Source organism: Artemia franciscana, chromosome 11 (assembly GCF_032884065.1).
Source record: "Artemia franciscana chromosome 11, ASM3288406v1, whole genome shotgun sequence".
NCBI lineage: Eukaryota > Metazoa > Arthropoda > Branchiopoda > Anostraca > Artemiidae > Artemia > Artemia franciscana.
In genome coordinates, this window is record NC_088873.1 from 40,026,933 (window position 1) to 40,044,670 (window position 17,738).

Below are 17,738 nucleotides of genomic sequence, written 5' to 3' on the forward strand. Positions count from 1 at the left end.
GTTGTTGCCATAACACTGGGTTTTCTAAATTTAGAAATAATCTTTTATGCCACCTCACTATAGGTTAAATATTTGGCAGATATTATTTATTCTCCATGAATTTTTTTTTTTATTGGATTTCATATGATGTCAGTTGCTTTCTGTTAAACATACATTTATTTTTAAAAATCAAGCTTCTTTTGAGAAAAAATTTGAATGATTTTTCTCTGAAAAATATCACTGAAATATAAAGTGATATAAAATATGAGAAATATATGAGTGATATAAATATCACTGAAATTTTCTCTGAAATATCACTGAAAAGGGATAGGTTAGGAAAATGAAACTTTAAGGGATGGGTCTACAGGCTAAAGTATGTCCTGGGAAGGTATTTCAAAGTACATATCTCTACTCATTCTTGCTCTAGAGGGCCCTGACCCTTGATGACCTTCAAAAATAGGCTATCTGTGTTATAAAAGTGAAACCTTACAAAATAGATCTTCTGCTGAAATGAAGTACAACAAAGTTGTTCTCAGCTTAACAACTTTGCTCAATCCCAATTTATAAGGTTTTAAAGATATGAAAAAACATTTCCTAAATTTTGAAAAAAAAAAAAAAAATGTTGATATGGCTCAGAATTCTACTCAAATAAAAGGAATTGAATTTTCAGAACTAAAGGCAGAGAAAAAGCAAATGGTACCTGAAAATTAAGGTAAAATGTTGTTTTGTCAAAATTTCCATAGGTATAGACCTGTCATGGAGTCAAATTTTAGGGCTCTCTAGAGGGAGAAGAAGTGGAGGTGGGTACTTTAATATACCTTCCCAGGATATACTTTAGCCTATAGACCCATCCCTGAAAGTTTCATTTTCCTAACCTAACTTCTTTCTGAGATAGCAAGAAGTAACTCAACTAGAATTTTACCTTTTATCTGTCTGGTAAAAAACATCCTTCAAATTTTAGATATGCTCTAATTATACAGGGGCAAAAAAATTGCTTTTTAAAATTGCCATTATGAGGTAAGATATTAGCTAAAATGCCTGTATAAAGCAAACTAGCCTACCTAGGGAGTCAAAACACTTGAATTTGCTTGCTGCTTCTTCAACAGTGGCAAAAGGTCTGACAATGAGTAAAGTATGGAATTTAAGTCAGAAATGCCTTTTATGCTTTTTCTATTCTCGCCAAAATAAAACACAAATCCCATGTTGACTTGCACAAAAACCTCAAGATAAGTTGTAGTAATTGGTCCTTTAGCCTGATGTAGCTGCTATTTGCTGCTATGAGTGCATAGTTTATAATGGGAGCTTAAAATTGTCTTGGCAAGCTGCATGGTTGAGTATACAACCCTCTAGGCTATACTCTCTTTCTTTATGTGCATATTATTGTTTAAAAATGATCAAGCTTCACATTAATCTCCTTTCATGACCTATAGTTGAAATTTGCTAGGGAAATATTTATTCCACTAAAAACTCACCACCTATTTTTGAACTTCAATTATACAGCCCTGTTTTTTTTTTAACCCCCTTAAGCCTGTATCCAGTTTCTGATAGCCATTTAAATTTCATTTTGTCTGTTGCTCATTTCTTGTAATATTACTGAGGGGTCACAGATAAGCACTAGAGTCCTCATTGATAAATAATATGTGCTTGTATATATATAGCTTGTTGCTACTTATTTTTCTCTGGGAATACAATGTTTGATGTGGCATAAACCAAAGAAAGGACCTGTAGGCCTAGAGAAAAATATGTTAAGAAAACCGATTTTTATAATTACACAATAATTATAGCTTACATAATTTTACATGCAGTCCTGCTCTACTTTACCCCCAATCCTCCTAATATAGAAATATATAGCTGAAGTTACATGTTACCTGTTGATTCTGCCAATCTATCCCTCAACCTTTAACTCCCTGTTAATTGAAGCAATTGCAACAAAGCAAGAATGGCGGAAAAAATAACAGGTGACAGAATACATTGGAACTACATAATTTTGGCTATATATTTACACATTAGGCAGGTTGGAGGTAAATTATAGTATAAAGATGCATGTTTTTCCCTTTGGTATGTAGGCTAAGTAGAAGATCACTTGTACCTGATGCTGTCCCTGTTGTTTTTAATTGGATTGGAAACATCCAAAGAAAGTTTCCTTTGAAAAGGAAAGGTGAGATTGCCCAAAAGTGAGATTGAATTTGTCAAAGCTTGGAGGTTTGCCCCTTCAGTCTGTTTAAAGGAAAATGGATTCATAATTGAAGCTTTGTTCATTTCAATCTTAAGGGTGACCAATATTTGTGACAATTCATTAAATGGTTGTAAAGGGATACTTTTGTTTATTCATTAGTCTTCTTTGTTTTCTAACAGTTTTTTTTTAATCTTTAAATTGATATCCATTTCTTACAAATTTTTATTGATACCAGAGGTCCATTTGCAAGTTTTCACCTACTGTGTAATCCCTGGTCTCACAATTACATTTAAATTTACTGAAGCTAGGACACACAGAACTCCTATCTATTTAAAGAAAATCAATGGATATAAGTAGGTTTTATTGTATTTAAGCCCTAGGGCCATGGCAATTAAAAACAAAATAAAGGAGATTAACTTTAAAATACTTGACATTAAATAAGCATAATAGCCACAAAGAAAAACAAATAACAAAATTATACTTCTGTGTTCAGTTGCCAACCTGAGCAACTGTCATAAATGTTTAAATCTTGCAGAACATTCACCCCCATTACATTCACAAGCTATCTCTCATGACCCACAAATTTGTCCATACATCCACATTTCAGGGAAATGGAAGGACCATCACACTGGTATTCTTCATTTCTACTTATATTTAATGGGTTTGAAAGAAAGTTTCCATGGCTAAGTCAGTAGGCCAGTAAAGGACCTGGTGGTCCTTTAGCCAGGTAGTGCAATAGGAAGCTAAGGACCAGCCAGCCTATTCTCTTGCATGCCCTTCCTCCTTACTGTCCCTAGATTTCCACCTGTACTCATTTAAAGTTGGGCCAATTCTAGCTGAGGTTACGTCATATCACCAACCCCTATCCAAAACCAAATAAACTGGCAATGCCAGGAATTAAACCTATACACCTTGGACAAAGCGTTCCAACCCAAAGTGCCTACCACTTAGCAAGGAACACAAATTTGACCAGAGAACAATAATTATTTGAAAAAAATTGCTATAGTTGTCCCACTACTGTCCTATAAATGCTATAGGCCCATTTTATTTACACAAATCAATTTAAGACAGGTATCAACAAAACTCCATCAGGGATTGTTTTTGCTTAAAATACAATCAAGCTATGTGAATGCTCAGCTTTGTGATATTCTAGTCTTGAAATAATAAAAAAAGAGAAAATTTATATTTTCTATTTATTTTTCACCAACTCATTTGAGCAAAATCATTTGTGACAGCCAAATGCCCATGGTTGGCTTAAAACCTCTCTAAATGCTCTGAAACAGCAGGAATTAAAAAAAAATATACTAATCAGCATTAAACTGTCCCTTAAATTTGAACACATGTATTTAATTTGAAAATGATGCTACTGCTAGTCAGGTTACTGTGCTGTTCCCACTGGCTCTACTGCAGTTAAAAATGGGCAGTTACCATGCAGTAACTGCACTTACTGAAAAACCATCAGCTGGAACACACCCAAAAGCAATTATATCTGTATATTATATCAATTATATATCTTATATTATATTATTATATTATATATATATATATACATAAGCAATTATATCAATTATATCTGTAAAGAACATACAAAAAGGCATCAAGTAGTATATTCACTTTATTTTTAAGTCAAAATATGAAAAAAACAAAAAATTTACTCCCAACCCGCCTAATTTGCTAATATATAGCCCAAATTTTAAATTTTAAATGTATTTTGCCACCTTTTAGCCAACTTATTTTTCCAGTTCTTGTTTTGCCACAGTTGCTTCAATTATCAGGTACTATGGTTGAGGTATAGATTGGCAGAATCAATAGGAAATATGCAATTTCAGCCTTAGATTTCCATATTAGGAGGGTTGGTGCTAAAGTAAAGCAGAGCTGCATACTTCTCTAGTGCTTAAGTATGACCCCTTAGCAATATTGACAAGAAATGAGTAACAGAAAAAATTCAATTTGGACTAAATGGCAATCAGGAACTGTATACAGGCTAAAGGGGGCCAAAAACAGGGCTGTATAATTGGAGTTCAAAGAACTCCAATTATACAGTGATTTAAAAAAAAACCACTGTATATAAGTGATGTTTTAGTCAACTAAACCCTTCCCTTGCTAATTTAGGACTTTAAATTGATTAGCCTACTGGAATTTACCTATCCTATGCAATTGAAATATTTTACCTTTCCAGAGCATTAAGACAATCCATCACAATAAAAAAAAAAAATATCCAAGGCATCTTGAATGGAATGAGTAAAAGAAGACAAATGAAAATCACAATTTGCAATCTAACAATTAAACTTCTGACCACACAAATTGTATTAGGATACCCAGCTCTGAAATAATTGCTCAAGTAGCTTTGCAGTAACTTTAACTAATATTTCAATAACTTTATAAGTTTTTTCTTATCCATTTTATTATCTACCTATCCCCCCACCCAGTAAAAGATAAAACCCACCCACCCACACAAGAAAAAAGCCAGTTTTAACAAGGATAATAACATAATTTCTAAGTCTATTTTAGTGCAACCTACCCAACAACAAAAAATCTGGCTCAATAACTCACCACACTGGTACACAAAAGTGGTGCCTTCATCCTGGATCCATCTGAACACATACTCCATGATTACCTATAATTGAAACTTTTGCCCTCTTTCCGAGTTAACTTGAGACGAACGTACAAAATGTAAAAGTTGTTAAAAGTCAACTTTTCATTAACTTTCAGTCAACTTTTACAAATCGAACGCTAAAAGTTAACTCGGAATCACAAATAAAACGTCAGAATGCTGGTTTCAGTCAACTTGGAATGTGATTCGAACGCAACTGCAATGCATCCTGAGCGTTCGAGGGGGTAATCCGACTAACCTCTGACGTCATGTGCGTCTCATAAAACGCTAGGATTAGTCAGATAAGTAATCGGACAAGTAAACGAACACGGGGTCATAAAACGTTTGGATTAGTCAGATAAGTAATCCCACAAATAAAAGAACACAGGGAGGAAGACGTAAAAACTAAAAAAAAATTTAATTTACATGAAGGGAAATGATATAATTTTTAGAACTCACGCCTCCATTGTCTACAGTTGGTTGATTTAGCATAAAACTAAAAGAGTAAGTTTTCTTTCAAACTTAAAGCTAGCTAAGTTAAATAGGTCTTAAGTGCAAATTAACACGGATTGCATTGCAACTGTAAGAAACTGTGAATGTTATTTCTAAATGTCACTGCCACTTATAGGCCTACAAGCTAGGGCTTTATTACTTGGGTAAAATTCTAGTATAGTGACTTCTTGCTATCTTAGAAAGGGGTTAGGTTAGGAAAATGAAACTTTCAGCAATGGGTCTATGGGCTAAAGTTTATCCTGGAAAGGTATTTGGAAGTACCTACCTCCATCCCCTCTCCCTCTAGAGGGTCCTGACTGGATAAAAATAGGCTATGTGTGTTATAAAAGTGGAACCTCACAAAATAGATCTTCTGCTTGAATGAAGTACAGCAAAATTATTTTCAGCTTCACATCTTTGTTCAATACCAATCTATAGGGCTTTAAAGATATGCAAACACATTTCCTAAATTTTGAAAAAATACATTGATATGCCTCAGAATCCTACTCAAATAGCAGAAAATGCATTTTCAGAACTAAAGGCAGAGAAGAAGCAACTGGTAACTGAAAATTAAGGTAAAATGTTGTTTTGTCAAAATTTCATTAGGTATAGACCAGTCAGGTAGGCAAATTTCAGGGCCCTCTAGAGGGAGAAGGAGTGGATATGGGTTCTTCCAAATATCTTCCTGGGATAAACTTTAGCCTATAGACCCATTCCTGAAAGTTTTATTCTCCTAATCTAACCCCTTTCCAAGATAGCAAGAAGTCACTAAACTAGAATTTTACCTTACTTTGTCCCAAGAAGATAAACTGAGCATTTTCAATTTTTATATATTTAAAGTTACAGCATATACAAGTTAAGGCTAGGTTATTGTATGAGTACAGAATTACTCATCCCAGGATAAACTAGAAATGAACAGAAAGCAGACAATTTAGCACCAAAATTTAACTCCTTAGCCTGAAACAGATCTCTGACAGTTCTTGCATACGATTCTCATAGTAACAGATAAAAGTATCCTTGGCATTGAATTATAGAAGTCTGCTAGTACCTTTGCTGCAGAGGTCTTTGGTTCAAATTCTTAATGTCTCCTTTGCTGTATACATCCTCCTTCTAATGGCTTTACAATTTTGCATGGAAAGTAGCTGAGCCTCTTAAGAAAAAGATATCTTTGAAAATTCCTTTGCTTTATTCCCTTCACCCAAAATTGCTTGAACCATAAGTTTAAGTTGATCTCAGAGCTTTTGTGTAAAAGTAACTCTAATTACATATATAAAATATCCTTGTATAATTCCATTTTACATCAGGTGCACTACACCTGCTTTTCTGCTAGAAAAGTAGGCTAACACTGACATTTATGTAGTTTGTGCTTCAAATCATTGCACATCTGAGATTTAAATAAGATACATAATATGATTATGATGGGGGAAGGGTAAGTATAGTGGGTCTTCATGCCTAACGTGTTAGGTGCAATTATTCTGCCTAGTTTGAAGTAAGAATTGTTTTCTAACTTCACACCATCCAAATAGGCCTACTTAAGTTGGTGTGAAGGGTGTGATGTGTTTATTTCAAATTCTATTTCTAAAGTTTTGGTTTGTATTAACAAGGATTGCTCTTTATTTACTGTTTGCTTCTACAGCCACATATCATACCTTAACTTAAATTACCTTAAATCACAGTTTGGAGTGATATAAAGATTATCCATCCTTGTGATGCTCCATGAAAAAAAAAGAATTTGTTTGGTGTAGATTGTGGCTGTTAGATTAGACTCTTGTGGAGGACTCTGCAGCTTCCCAATTGTAAAGGAACTCCTGGCAGAGCCATTCCCTATCAAGGTGGGACTTGAACATGTTAGTTGAAGTAGCAGAAACTGTTTCCTCAGACAGCTGGTTCCAAATATTGATGATTCTTTGGCTGAAGAAATGGCTTCTATGTCTACCCATAGAATGCTGCATGGGGAGCTTCGATGAATGTCCTCTATTACAAGAATGCAAGGGCTGTGCAAAGAGACTGGGAAGGGTGTTTTTAGAGAGGATTTTTTTGGTTAAAATAATGTCACCCCTTTTCCTTTGGTATGTCAGTTTTGGCAGCTTCAAACAATGTAGTCTTTCTTTGTATGGAAATTTATTCATGCTGCTAATCATCTTAGTGGCACAACACTGGACCTCCTCAGGCAACTTTTTATCTTTTTCGAAAAAAGGGGCTGCCAATGACATTCCGACCTCCAGGCATGGATGTACAAGCACCTTAAATAACTTCATGAGAACTCTTGGGTGTTGGCTGGAGATGGTTCTTTTTATGATACTGAGGGTTGTATTTGCAGAAGATGAAACAGACTTAGCATGGCTGCTAAACTTTAATTGATGATGTACAGTAACACCAAGATCTCTTTCATCAGAAACAGCAGAAAGGAAGTTGTCTTGAAGGAAATACTTATGATGCTTGTTGTGTTTGCCAAAATGGATTACATGGCATTTGTCAACATTGAAAGTAAGTAGCCACATGCTAGTCCATCTTCCTAGACTGTCAAGATCTGTTTGAATTTGAATTGTCAAGATCTGTTGACCTAACCTGAGTCTCTTTGTCCCTTTTTATGGATTGGGGTTATATAAGATGTTTTCCAATCATGCAGTAGTTCCCCATTTTGAAGAGATAACCAGAGTAACATGCACAGGGGGTAACTGAGAGCTTTTCAACACTCCTTAAGAAGATGTGGATGAACACTGTCTGGTCCCTTTGACTTATTTACATCAAGCTTGTTTTATACAACATATCTTGTTTTTTATTATGTTAGCAGGCTTAACATACTCACTTAAACTTAGATGCTCCAATGCCTAGTGGCATATAGGGTAGTAATGGTTGACCTCCAAATCAGATAATTCTGAACCAGAGATTGTATCTCATTGAGGGATGATTGTATTACTCTTGCCCTAATGTCAATAAATATAGGAGAAAGAAAACAAACAAATTACCATGGATTGCCACTTAAATTGGTATATACTGACATTTCTTCATTAAGGTTTTGACAATTTTTTTCATTTATGAAAGTTAGAAAGGTGAAAACATTTCAAGCATGTTTTGTTTTCAGTAAAGCACAAATTGTGTTGTGGTCTTGAAAAGGCATTGGGGTCATCAGCCCTTCTAATGTAAATGTTTGTTTGTCTTGAGTTCGACTCAGCTATTTATTGTAATTTCTATTTGTTTTGAGTTTCATTATTTATTGATAGTGATTTGAGGTAGTTTTACATATGGAAGATTCTTTGACTTGAATTTTTGCTCATTCTTGGCTTAATGGAACTCTATACTTTTCTTTGAAAAAAACTTGTCTTGTGGAAAAAGTTTTTTAAATTAATCAAGATAAAGATCAAGATGGCAGCCCAATTTCAATGTTTTAGTTATAAATAAAAGCTTGCAAAATGTTTTCTTCTCAGTAAAGCACAAACTGTAGAATAGACTTGAAGGTTTGTGGTTAAAGTTCATGTCTTTGGGGGGGGGAGGGGGAAGAAGCTAAAAAGTGTAGGTATGTGTTGGTTGCCTTTCATTTGCTCTTGACTCTTAAAAAGAGTCCTACAACTTTAAATTTCCTATTGAATGAGCCTCTCCCAAATTTCTATAATTCCACTCCTTCTATATGAAGTGGCTCTAAGGAATAAAAAAACAACAAACGAATTGTTGGATTACGGCTCTTCAGTTCAGGCAATGGTAGAGCATTGCCTCTGATTGGTTTCTGGCTTACATCCTTAAGAAATTTGGGTAAGGGAATACCAAATATGAAACTATACTGAAAAAATGCGGTTTACCTGAACATGAGGACTAAAAGGCAAGGCACTTTAACACCAAATGGCTGGAAAGCTGAATCTGCATGGTCCTAGTCCAATAGGATCCTAGTGAAATCCTCATTTCTGATTGTTTGAAAATATTTGGGGAAATCACCCTCCCCTCTCTATGGAAAATTTCCCCTCATAAAATCTCCCACAAAACAATATCCCTGTAAAATCCCTCCCACCAGAATGTTTTTTCTATGGAAAATTTTTCACCCAGCAGTTCCCCCTGCCCTCCTGAAACATTCTCTCCACATACAAAATTGAGTGGTCAAAGATAAAGTGAGGCAAAAAAAAAAATAGTTTGGTATGTGAGTTTCAGAAAAGTTCCCCCAGTGTAAATTTTCACCTGTAAAATTTTTCCTGTGAGAAATCTTCCCTTTGTAAAAAACTAACCCTCTCCCTTTATAGTTTGCAGGTCTATCCCAAACAAACACAGCTTAGAAACAATTAAATAAAAAAAAACTATTTTTTTTTTAGCTGAAATTAAGGAGCGACATTAAAACTTAAAACGAACAGAAATTACTCTGTATATGAAATGGGTTGCCCCCTCCGCAATCCCTCGCTCTTTACGTTAAAGCTTTTAATTGTTTTAAAAAGTAGAATTGTGGCAAAGAGTCAAACTTTAGCGTAAAGAGCGAGGGATTGTGGAAGGGACAACCCATTTCATATACAGAGTATTTTCTGTTCGTTTTAAGTTTTAATGTCGCTCCTTACTTTCAGCTAAAAAAATTAGTTTTTTTTTATTTAATTTCTGAACGTTTTTGAATTAATGCATGTTTGGTTTTGGCTCTCTGCACATAAATTATTAAAATGAAATTTGTATATTAATTCTTTTTTTGGCTAAATGGCTTTCTCTTAGTTTTGATCAGACGATTTTGAGAAATAAGGGGTGGAGAAGGAGGCCTAGTTGCCCTCCAATTTTTCGGTTCCTTAAAAAGGCAATTAGAACTTTTAATTTTTAACGAACGTTTTTATTAGTAAAAAATATACGTAACTTGAAGAATTAACTTACTTAACAAACTTTCATAACCTTATATTTTTATTATGTATACGAGGGGGTTTGTACCCTCGTTAATACCTCGCTCTTTACACTAAATCGTAAGTTTCGTCCCAATTCTTTAAGAATGACCCCTGAATTAGAAAGGCCGTAGAATAAATAGTTGAAATTACTAAAAATACTTTAGCATAAAGAGCAAGGTATTTATCTCCTCCTAAATCCTCGCTCTTTATGCTGAAGTATTTTTAGAACCCCTCATATGCAGAATAATCTCTGTTCGTTTTAAGTTTCAATGCTACTTCTTCCTTTCATTTGAAAAAACGTTTTCATGTTTATTTTTCATTGTTTTCTTATAGTAATGCTAGAGAATCCTGCGCCCTTTTCATTGAATTTTTCTTCCCCCATGACAGATTCCTCCAAGGAAAGATCCTCTAACATAGCCCCCTCTCCTCAGCCCCACCCCCAAACAAAATAAAATCCCCCTGAAAACGTCTGTACACTTCCCAATAACCATTACTATATGTAAACACTGGTCAAGGTTTGTAACTTGCAGCCCCTCCCCCAGGGATTTTGGGGGAGTAAGTCATCCCCAAAGACATAGTTATTATGGTTTTCGACTATGCTGAACAAAATGGCTATCTGAAAATTTAATCCATTGACTTTGGGAAGAAAATGAGCGTGGGAGGGGGCCTAGATGCCCTCTAATTTTTTTGGTCACTTAAAAAGGGCACTAGAACTTTTCATTTCCGTTAGAATGAGCCCCCTTGCGACATTCTAGGACCACTTGGTCGATACGATGACCCCTGGGAAAAAAAAACAAATAAACACGCACCCGTGATTTGTCTTCTGGCAAAAAATACAAAATTCCACATTTTTGTAGATAGGAGCTTGAAACTTCTACAGTAGGGTTCTCTGATACGCTAAATCTGATGGTGTCATTTTCGTTAAGATCCTACGACTTTTAGGGGGTGTTTCCCCCTATTTCCTAAATAAGGCAAATTTTCTCAGGCTCGTAACTTTTGATGGGTAAGACTAAACTTGATGAAACTTATATATTTAAAATCAGCATTAAAATGTGATTCTTTTGATGTAGCTATTGATATCAAAATTCAATTCTTTAGAGTTTTGGTTACTATTGAGCCGGGTCGCTCCTCACTACAGTTCGTTACCACGAACTGTTTGATAGGGAAACTTTCTCTAGACAGTAGAATTCAATTCAGTGAATATTTTGGCCCTATATCCAAGGGCTGTCTTCAGCAAAACACCAGTATATATATATATATATATATATATATATATATATATATATATATATATATATATATATATATATAAATTTCCATTAAAATGTGAATATTAAAACTAAAAAGGATTTTTGAAAGCTTTTTAAACATTTTTAGTTTTAGTGTTTGCATTTTAATGTAAGTTGTTATATATATGTTTTTTTTTTTTTTTTTTTTTTTTTTTTTTTGGTGTTTTGTTGAAGATGGCCTTTGGACATATGGCCAAAATATTCACTGGATTGAATTCCACTGTCTTGAAAAAATTTCCCTGTTGTTTCTAAGTTATTTTTGTTTGATATGGAAAGGCATTCTGCTCATCATCACTATTAAGTTCTGCCCCAAGGAACTCGAGGGTAATGCCATCCCGAAAGACATCGTTATTGAACGTTTCAGCTGTGCTGGACCAAATGGTTCTTTAAAATTTTTATTGGATATCTTTGGAGAAAAAGGGGTGTCAGAGCTTTTAATTTCCAGTTCAGTGAGTCCTCTTTCAATCTTCTAGGACCATTTGTTTGATATGATCACCCCTGGGGAAAATAAACAAAGAAAAAAAAAAAACAACCAATAATGCACATCCAGGATTGTTCTTTTGACAAAAAAAAATAATTCCACACTCTTACAGATGGGAACTTGAACCCTCTACAGCAGGATTCTCTGACTTGCTGAAACTGGTGGAGGGATTTTCAGAAGGTTTACTTGACTTTTTGAGCATGTTTCCTTCTTTTACAAAAACTCATATGGCACTTGTGATGAGGCCAGAAGAGCCAAGAGCTCATATGATATGAGCTCTAGCAAAATTCTAAGAATCAATAGATTGGTTTAAAAGGAAAATCAGAGGCTTAGTGCTGGTCGGGATTTAAAATAAGAGCTCTGAATCACGAGTTCCTTCTAAATATCAAAATTCATTAAGATCCGATCAACCCACTCGTAAGTTAAAAATGCCTCATTTTTTCTAAGTTATTCCTCTCACTTCAGTCTCCCCCCTGGGTGGTCGAATAGAGGAAAACGTCAATTTGTGCAAAACTCAATTTGTGCAGCTCCCTGACACGGCTACCATATTTTATTGTCCTTGCACGTCCAGAAGATCCAATCTCGCAAAAGCGCTGAACCCCACCCCCTAACTCCCCCAAAGAGAGCAGATCCAGTCCGGTTACGTCAATCACGTATCTACGACATTTGCTCATTCTACCCACCAAGTTTTATCCCGATCTCTCCACTCTAAGCGTTTTCCAAGATTTACAGTTTCCCACTCCAACTCCCCCCCCCCAAAGTCAACAGATCTGGTTGGGATTTGAAATGAGAGCTCTGAGACATGGTTTCTTTCTAGATATCAAATTTTATTAAGATCTGGTCACCCATTCTTTAGTTAAAAATACCTCAATTTTCCTAATTTTTCCAAATTAATACCCCCTTCCCCCTCGCTCCCCCAAAGAGAATGGATCCGTTCCAATTATATTAATCACTTATCTATAACTTGTGCTTATTCTTCCCGTCAAGTTTCATCCCGATCTCTCCACTCTAAGCGTTTTCCAAGATTTCTGGTTTCCTAGATTTCTGTTTCCCCCCTCCAACCCCCTGTGTCTCTGGATCCGATTCGAATTGAAAATGGAGCATCTGAGACATAAGATCCTTCTATATATCAAGTTTCATTAAGATCCAATCACCCATTCCTAAGATAAAGATGCCTCAATTTTCACGTTTACTAAGAATTCCGGATTCCCCTTCCAACTCCCCCTAATATCACCGGATCTGGTAGGGATTTAAAATGAGAGTTCTAAAGCACAAGGTCATTCTAAATACCAAATTTCATTATGATTTGATCACACGTTTGTAAGTTACAAATACCTCATTTTTTCTAATTTTTCTGAATTACTCTTTCCTCCCCGCAAATCCACCAAAGAGACCGGATACGGTCCGGTTATGTCAGTCACGTATCTTGGACCTGTGCTAATTCTTCCCACCAAGTTTCATCCTGATCTCTCTGCTTTAAGCATTTTCCATGATTCCTGGTTCCCCCTACTCCCCTCCCAGTGACACTGGATCCGGTCAGGATTTAAATTAAGAGATCTAAGTTACGAGGTCCTTCTAAATATGAAATTTCATTACGATCCGATCACTCCTTTGTAAGTTAAAAATACCTCATTTTTTCTAATTTTCATTAGAAAATAATAAAAAAACTAAACTCCCCCAAAGAGAGCGGATCCATTCTGGTTATGTCAATCACGTATCTAGGATTTGTGCTTATTTTTCCCACCAAGTTTCATCCCGATCCCCCCCCCTCTAAGCGTTTTCCAAGATTTAAGGTCCGCCCCCAACTCCCCCACCCCTCCAATGTCACCGGGTCCGGTCGGGATTTAAAATAAAAGATCTGAGACACGATATCCTTCCAAACGTCAAATTTTTATCAAGATCCGATCACCTGTTCGTAAGTTAAAAATACCTCATTTTTTCTAATTTTTCCGATTTAACCGTTCCCCATTCCCTCCCGTTTCCCTCGAATCGGGGAAACGACAATTTTTATTTAATCTGGTCTGGTTTCTGACACGCCTGCCAAATTTCATCATCCTAGCTTACCTGGAAGTGCCTAATCTAGCAAAACCAGGACAGACAGACCAACAGAGTTTGCAATTGCTATATGTCACTTGGTATATATCAACTGCCATAAAAAGGGTATTGTTGATTAATGTTGTAATTGTCTACTCTTTTGCAGTGGATATTTTGACAGAAAAAATACACACTGTTTGAAAAGCCTATCTTTTTCAGTAGTGTGAAATGGCACTGGTATTTTAAAAGGTTTGAGGGGATGTTGGTCCACTTCTACTTATCATGGCTCTTATTTTTAAATATTTATAGCTAGTGATTTTTATTATTTTTTATTGTTGCTGATGCAGAAAATGCAAATTATACTATTTCAAATTTAAAGGGATTTTAGTAAAGCGCAAATGATACTCCTGCTTTTGGAGGGTTTAAGGGAGGAGTAGCCTAACTTCCAATTGAAGTAGCCGAATTTCTGTTTTGTTTCTTTTTTTCAAGTTAGACTTGATTATCTCTATTTTTTTAAATAGTTGTTCCTTTTAGTCAAATTTACTCCTTCATATTAACTTCTGTTTGTTTTAAGGTTGAATTATCATAGGTCTCTTTCTGTTCATTTTATGTTTTGATTGTCACTTTATTTTTGTTTTTTCGAAACTTTCCTTCGAAAATATTTTTTTATTGTTAGTTTTCTCTCTGAGCTACATGGTGAAATACAAAAAATATCTTTGGTAATAAATGTAATATATCCCATGAAGATTTTGCAAAGTAATTTGCACTTAGAAACAGGAATAAAGAAACGGAATCCCCCCACTCCATTTGATCAGTTTGAGTCAAAATCAAGAAAAAAAAACATTTGTTACTAAAAATGGGCTTTTTGTATGACCAGATCGTGTAACCATCAAGACCCTACCTCATTCTCTCTCTTACTAAATATTTTGGCAGTTGTAAATGCCCATATAAAAATAAGTAATGTTTGTTGAGTTTTTAGTTTCTTAAAGTATATTGTTTTATTTTTAAAATATTTTGCTTTAATGATAAAGAGAGCTTTATATTTCAGGTTATTAAAGTTGTGTCATCTGGTTTTTTTTTCCTGTGATAGCTCGTCTCATTTGTTGATATCATGACTTCATCTGGTGTAGATAAGGCTCTAAGCTTGGTTCGTAATCTACCGAGGATATCGTTTAACAACTTAAGAGATAGTGTTGGAAAGAGGAAGGTTTGTTTGTTTTGTACTTTTGTTTGTTTTTCTTGTTTTGTTATTGTTTTATTTGTTTAAGAGAGAGTGTTGGAGAAAGGAATGATGTCTCTTTTTGTTTTGTTTCTTTTTTTTCTAACTTTTTTTTCTTTGTTTTACAACTTTAGGAATAGTTCTGTAAAGAGCAATGGTTGTTTTGTGCTCTTTTTTTCTAGAACTCATATTTCTTTAAGAGAGATTCTTTGTGAAAGAATTCTCTTTTATTTGTTGCGTTTTTTTTACTTTTTTAAAGAGGAAGGTTCGTTTGTTCTCTGATGTTATTTGCTTTTCTTTTTTGATTTGTTTTCTTATTTTTGCTTTTCTAGATATTTAAGAAGATAGTTTTGGAAATAAAAAGGTTTGCTTGTTTGTGATTTATTTCCCCCTTTTATTTGTATTCGTTTTAACAACTTATAAGATAGAGTTGGAAAGAAGAATGTTTGCTTGTTTTGTGTTGTTTTTTTTATGTACATCATTATATCTTAAAGCTTCAGTTTGGGGTTGAATTTCTGAAGCTAATGGTTATTAATTATAAGTATTCATTTGTAACTGAATATTTAAGGTATTACGTCAAAAAATAAATAATATTTCAGTAAAACCCGAACCTATTTACGTCAAGAAAATTTCTATTTTAGAAAATCTAAATCTTTAAAAATTTTCGTCAAGAGCAGAAAAATGAAAAAAAAAATGTTCAACTGGTCTTCTTACTACAGAGCAACTCTAAAACAACATTTTAACCTATATTTCCAAGGGAGGACCTAATTTCACCAATTTTATTGACCAGGTTTTTTATTTTACAACAATTCTACAATCGTAGCTTTAAGAAAAAAAACACATTTTTGTGAAAACCGAAAACTAGATATATATGTGGATATGATTTGTTTTTAAACTAGAATATTTTATAGACTAATAATTTCATCATCACTACAAAATGGCCAAAACCAAAACAATCAGCCTGTTTATAGGAATTTGAAATTGAATCCAAGAATTAACTTTCAGTTTTAAGTCCAAATTTTAATAAAACAGCATTTCGCTGGTTTTGAATTTCTCTGATTCTTTTTGGCAACGATCCACCACCAGTGGTGGTAATGGTTTTAATTTCTTTTAAACCAAAGTACTAGCTCCAGCATTTCCCTTTATTGTCCCCTTATTATCAATGTCTAATTGTCTTCGCCTTGTATCTTTGATTGTTGGTATCTATTTCTAGAACCGTTTTAGTCTGATTTCTTGGATATGTTGATTGACCTGTTAATTAAGAAGTTTTTATTTTTGTTTGTAGCCACGAGAAAGATGCAGGGGAAGATATGGTGGAAAAACTCATGGATGTGGCCAAAAAGGAAGTGAGCAAAGACAGGCTTACATGAGGCTAGGTCATGAAGGAGGGCAAACTCCATTTTATATGAGATTTTCCAAGGAACCTTATTACAAGGGATGGCAGTGAGTACATGTCGAAAATTTTTCACTTTACGGTTGATCACTTACGGCTTAATCTCTACCACCAAGTACTATTTTTTTAAAGAAATTGTCTATAAGAAATTAGGAAAAAAATTTGATTTTTGTTTAATAAGACAAAGAAGGAGATCTTCAGAAAACATTAGGTCTATGGCGAGTAAGAGTAAGAAGAAAAGAAACAATCACAGAGATATTTCGCCTGAATCAAAGTAGGTGTCTTCTGCGCTGAGAGAGGAATAATATAAAAAATACTTATTAAAAAGAAAAGATCACATAAAGATCTTACATAAAAGATCTACTGCACTTCGGACGCAGCAGTATGACACATTACATCTCGCTAATTATGAATATCACCTTCTGTTATGTCTGACATTGTTTAACAGTTGCATATATATATATATATATATATATATATATATATATATATATATATATATATATATATATATATATATATATATATATATATATATATTGGTTTTATTGTTTTCATTTTGTTTTTTATTTTATTCGTTCCTTTTTTGTTTGTTCCTTTTTAGTTCCATTTTGTTCCTTTTTTTCGTTTAATTATGTTTTGGGTTATTTTTGTTTCAAGGCTAAAGATTGCTTGTTTCATATGGGTGAAATCTTTTTATGATTGTTCTCTCTTCATTTTCTCCTTACTTGCCATAGATCTGTTGTTTTCTTAAAAAACAACAAAAGTGGAAGTTGTTTGTTGGAAAAACTTGAACCTGTTTGCTTTCTTAAAAAGATCTGTTGTTTGTTCAATCTTAAGATTACTGACTTTTTCTTGTCATGATTCGGATTTAGTTCTTTTTAAGTTTAACTTAATTATTTTCTTTCACGCACGAATAAAGTGTTCTAAAGCAAGTAGAAAATACAGAGGGGGTTCAAAGCTAGCTCAAATGTGGAAGTCTTTCGCTTATAGTCTAGTAATATCCGAGTCATCCTAGTTACTATCCAGATCTTCATAACTAAGGAAATCTGATGAACTCTGATATATTGTTTCTGTACCCTAGTTAGCTATCAAGATCTCCAGAACTGATGAATGCTAATTAACATACTGTTATGAAGAAAATACTCTGATGTATTCTTGCAGTACCTTAGTTAGCTATCAAAATTTCCAGAACTAATGAATTCTGGGAAACATACTCTATTAACTGAACATATTCTGTT

The 17,738-nt window shown here is 34.2% G+C and overlaps 1 protein-coding gene across 1 annotated transcript in view; it reads left to right on the top strand.

Annotated features, from left to right (window-relative positions):
- The first annotated feature begins 5,124 nt into the window (after positions 1-5,124).
- Positions 5,125-17,738, top strand: part of LOC136033217 (large ribosomal subunit protein uL15m-like) — a 31,142-nt gene continuing 18,528 nt past the window's right edge. Inside the window, exons 1-3 of the mRNA XM_065713927.1 lie at positions 5,125-5,252; positions 14,934-15,092; positions 16,390-16,547. Of these exons, the coding sequence (XP_065569999.1) occupies positions 14,997-15,092; positions 16,390-16,547 (254 nt within the window). The 5' untranslated portion in view covers positions 5,125-5,252; positions 14,934-14,996. The remainder of the gene's footprint in view (positions 5,253-14,933; positions 15,093-16,389; positions 16,548-17,738) is intronic.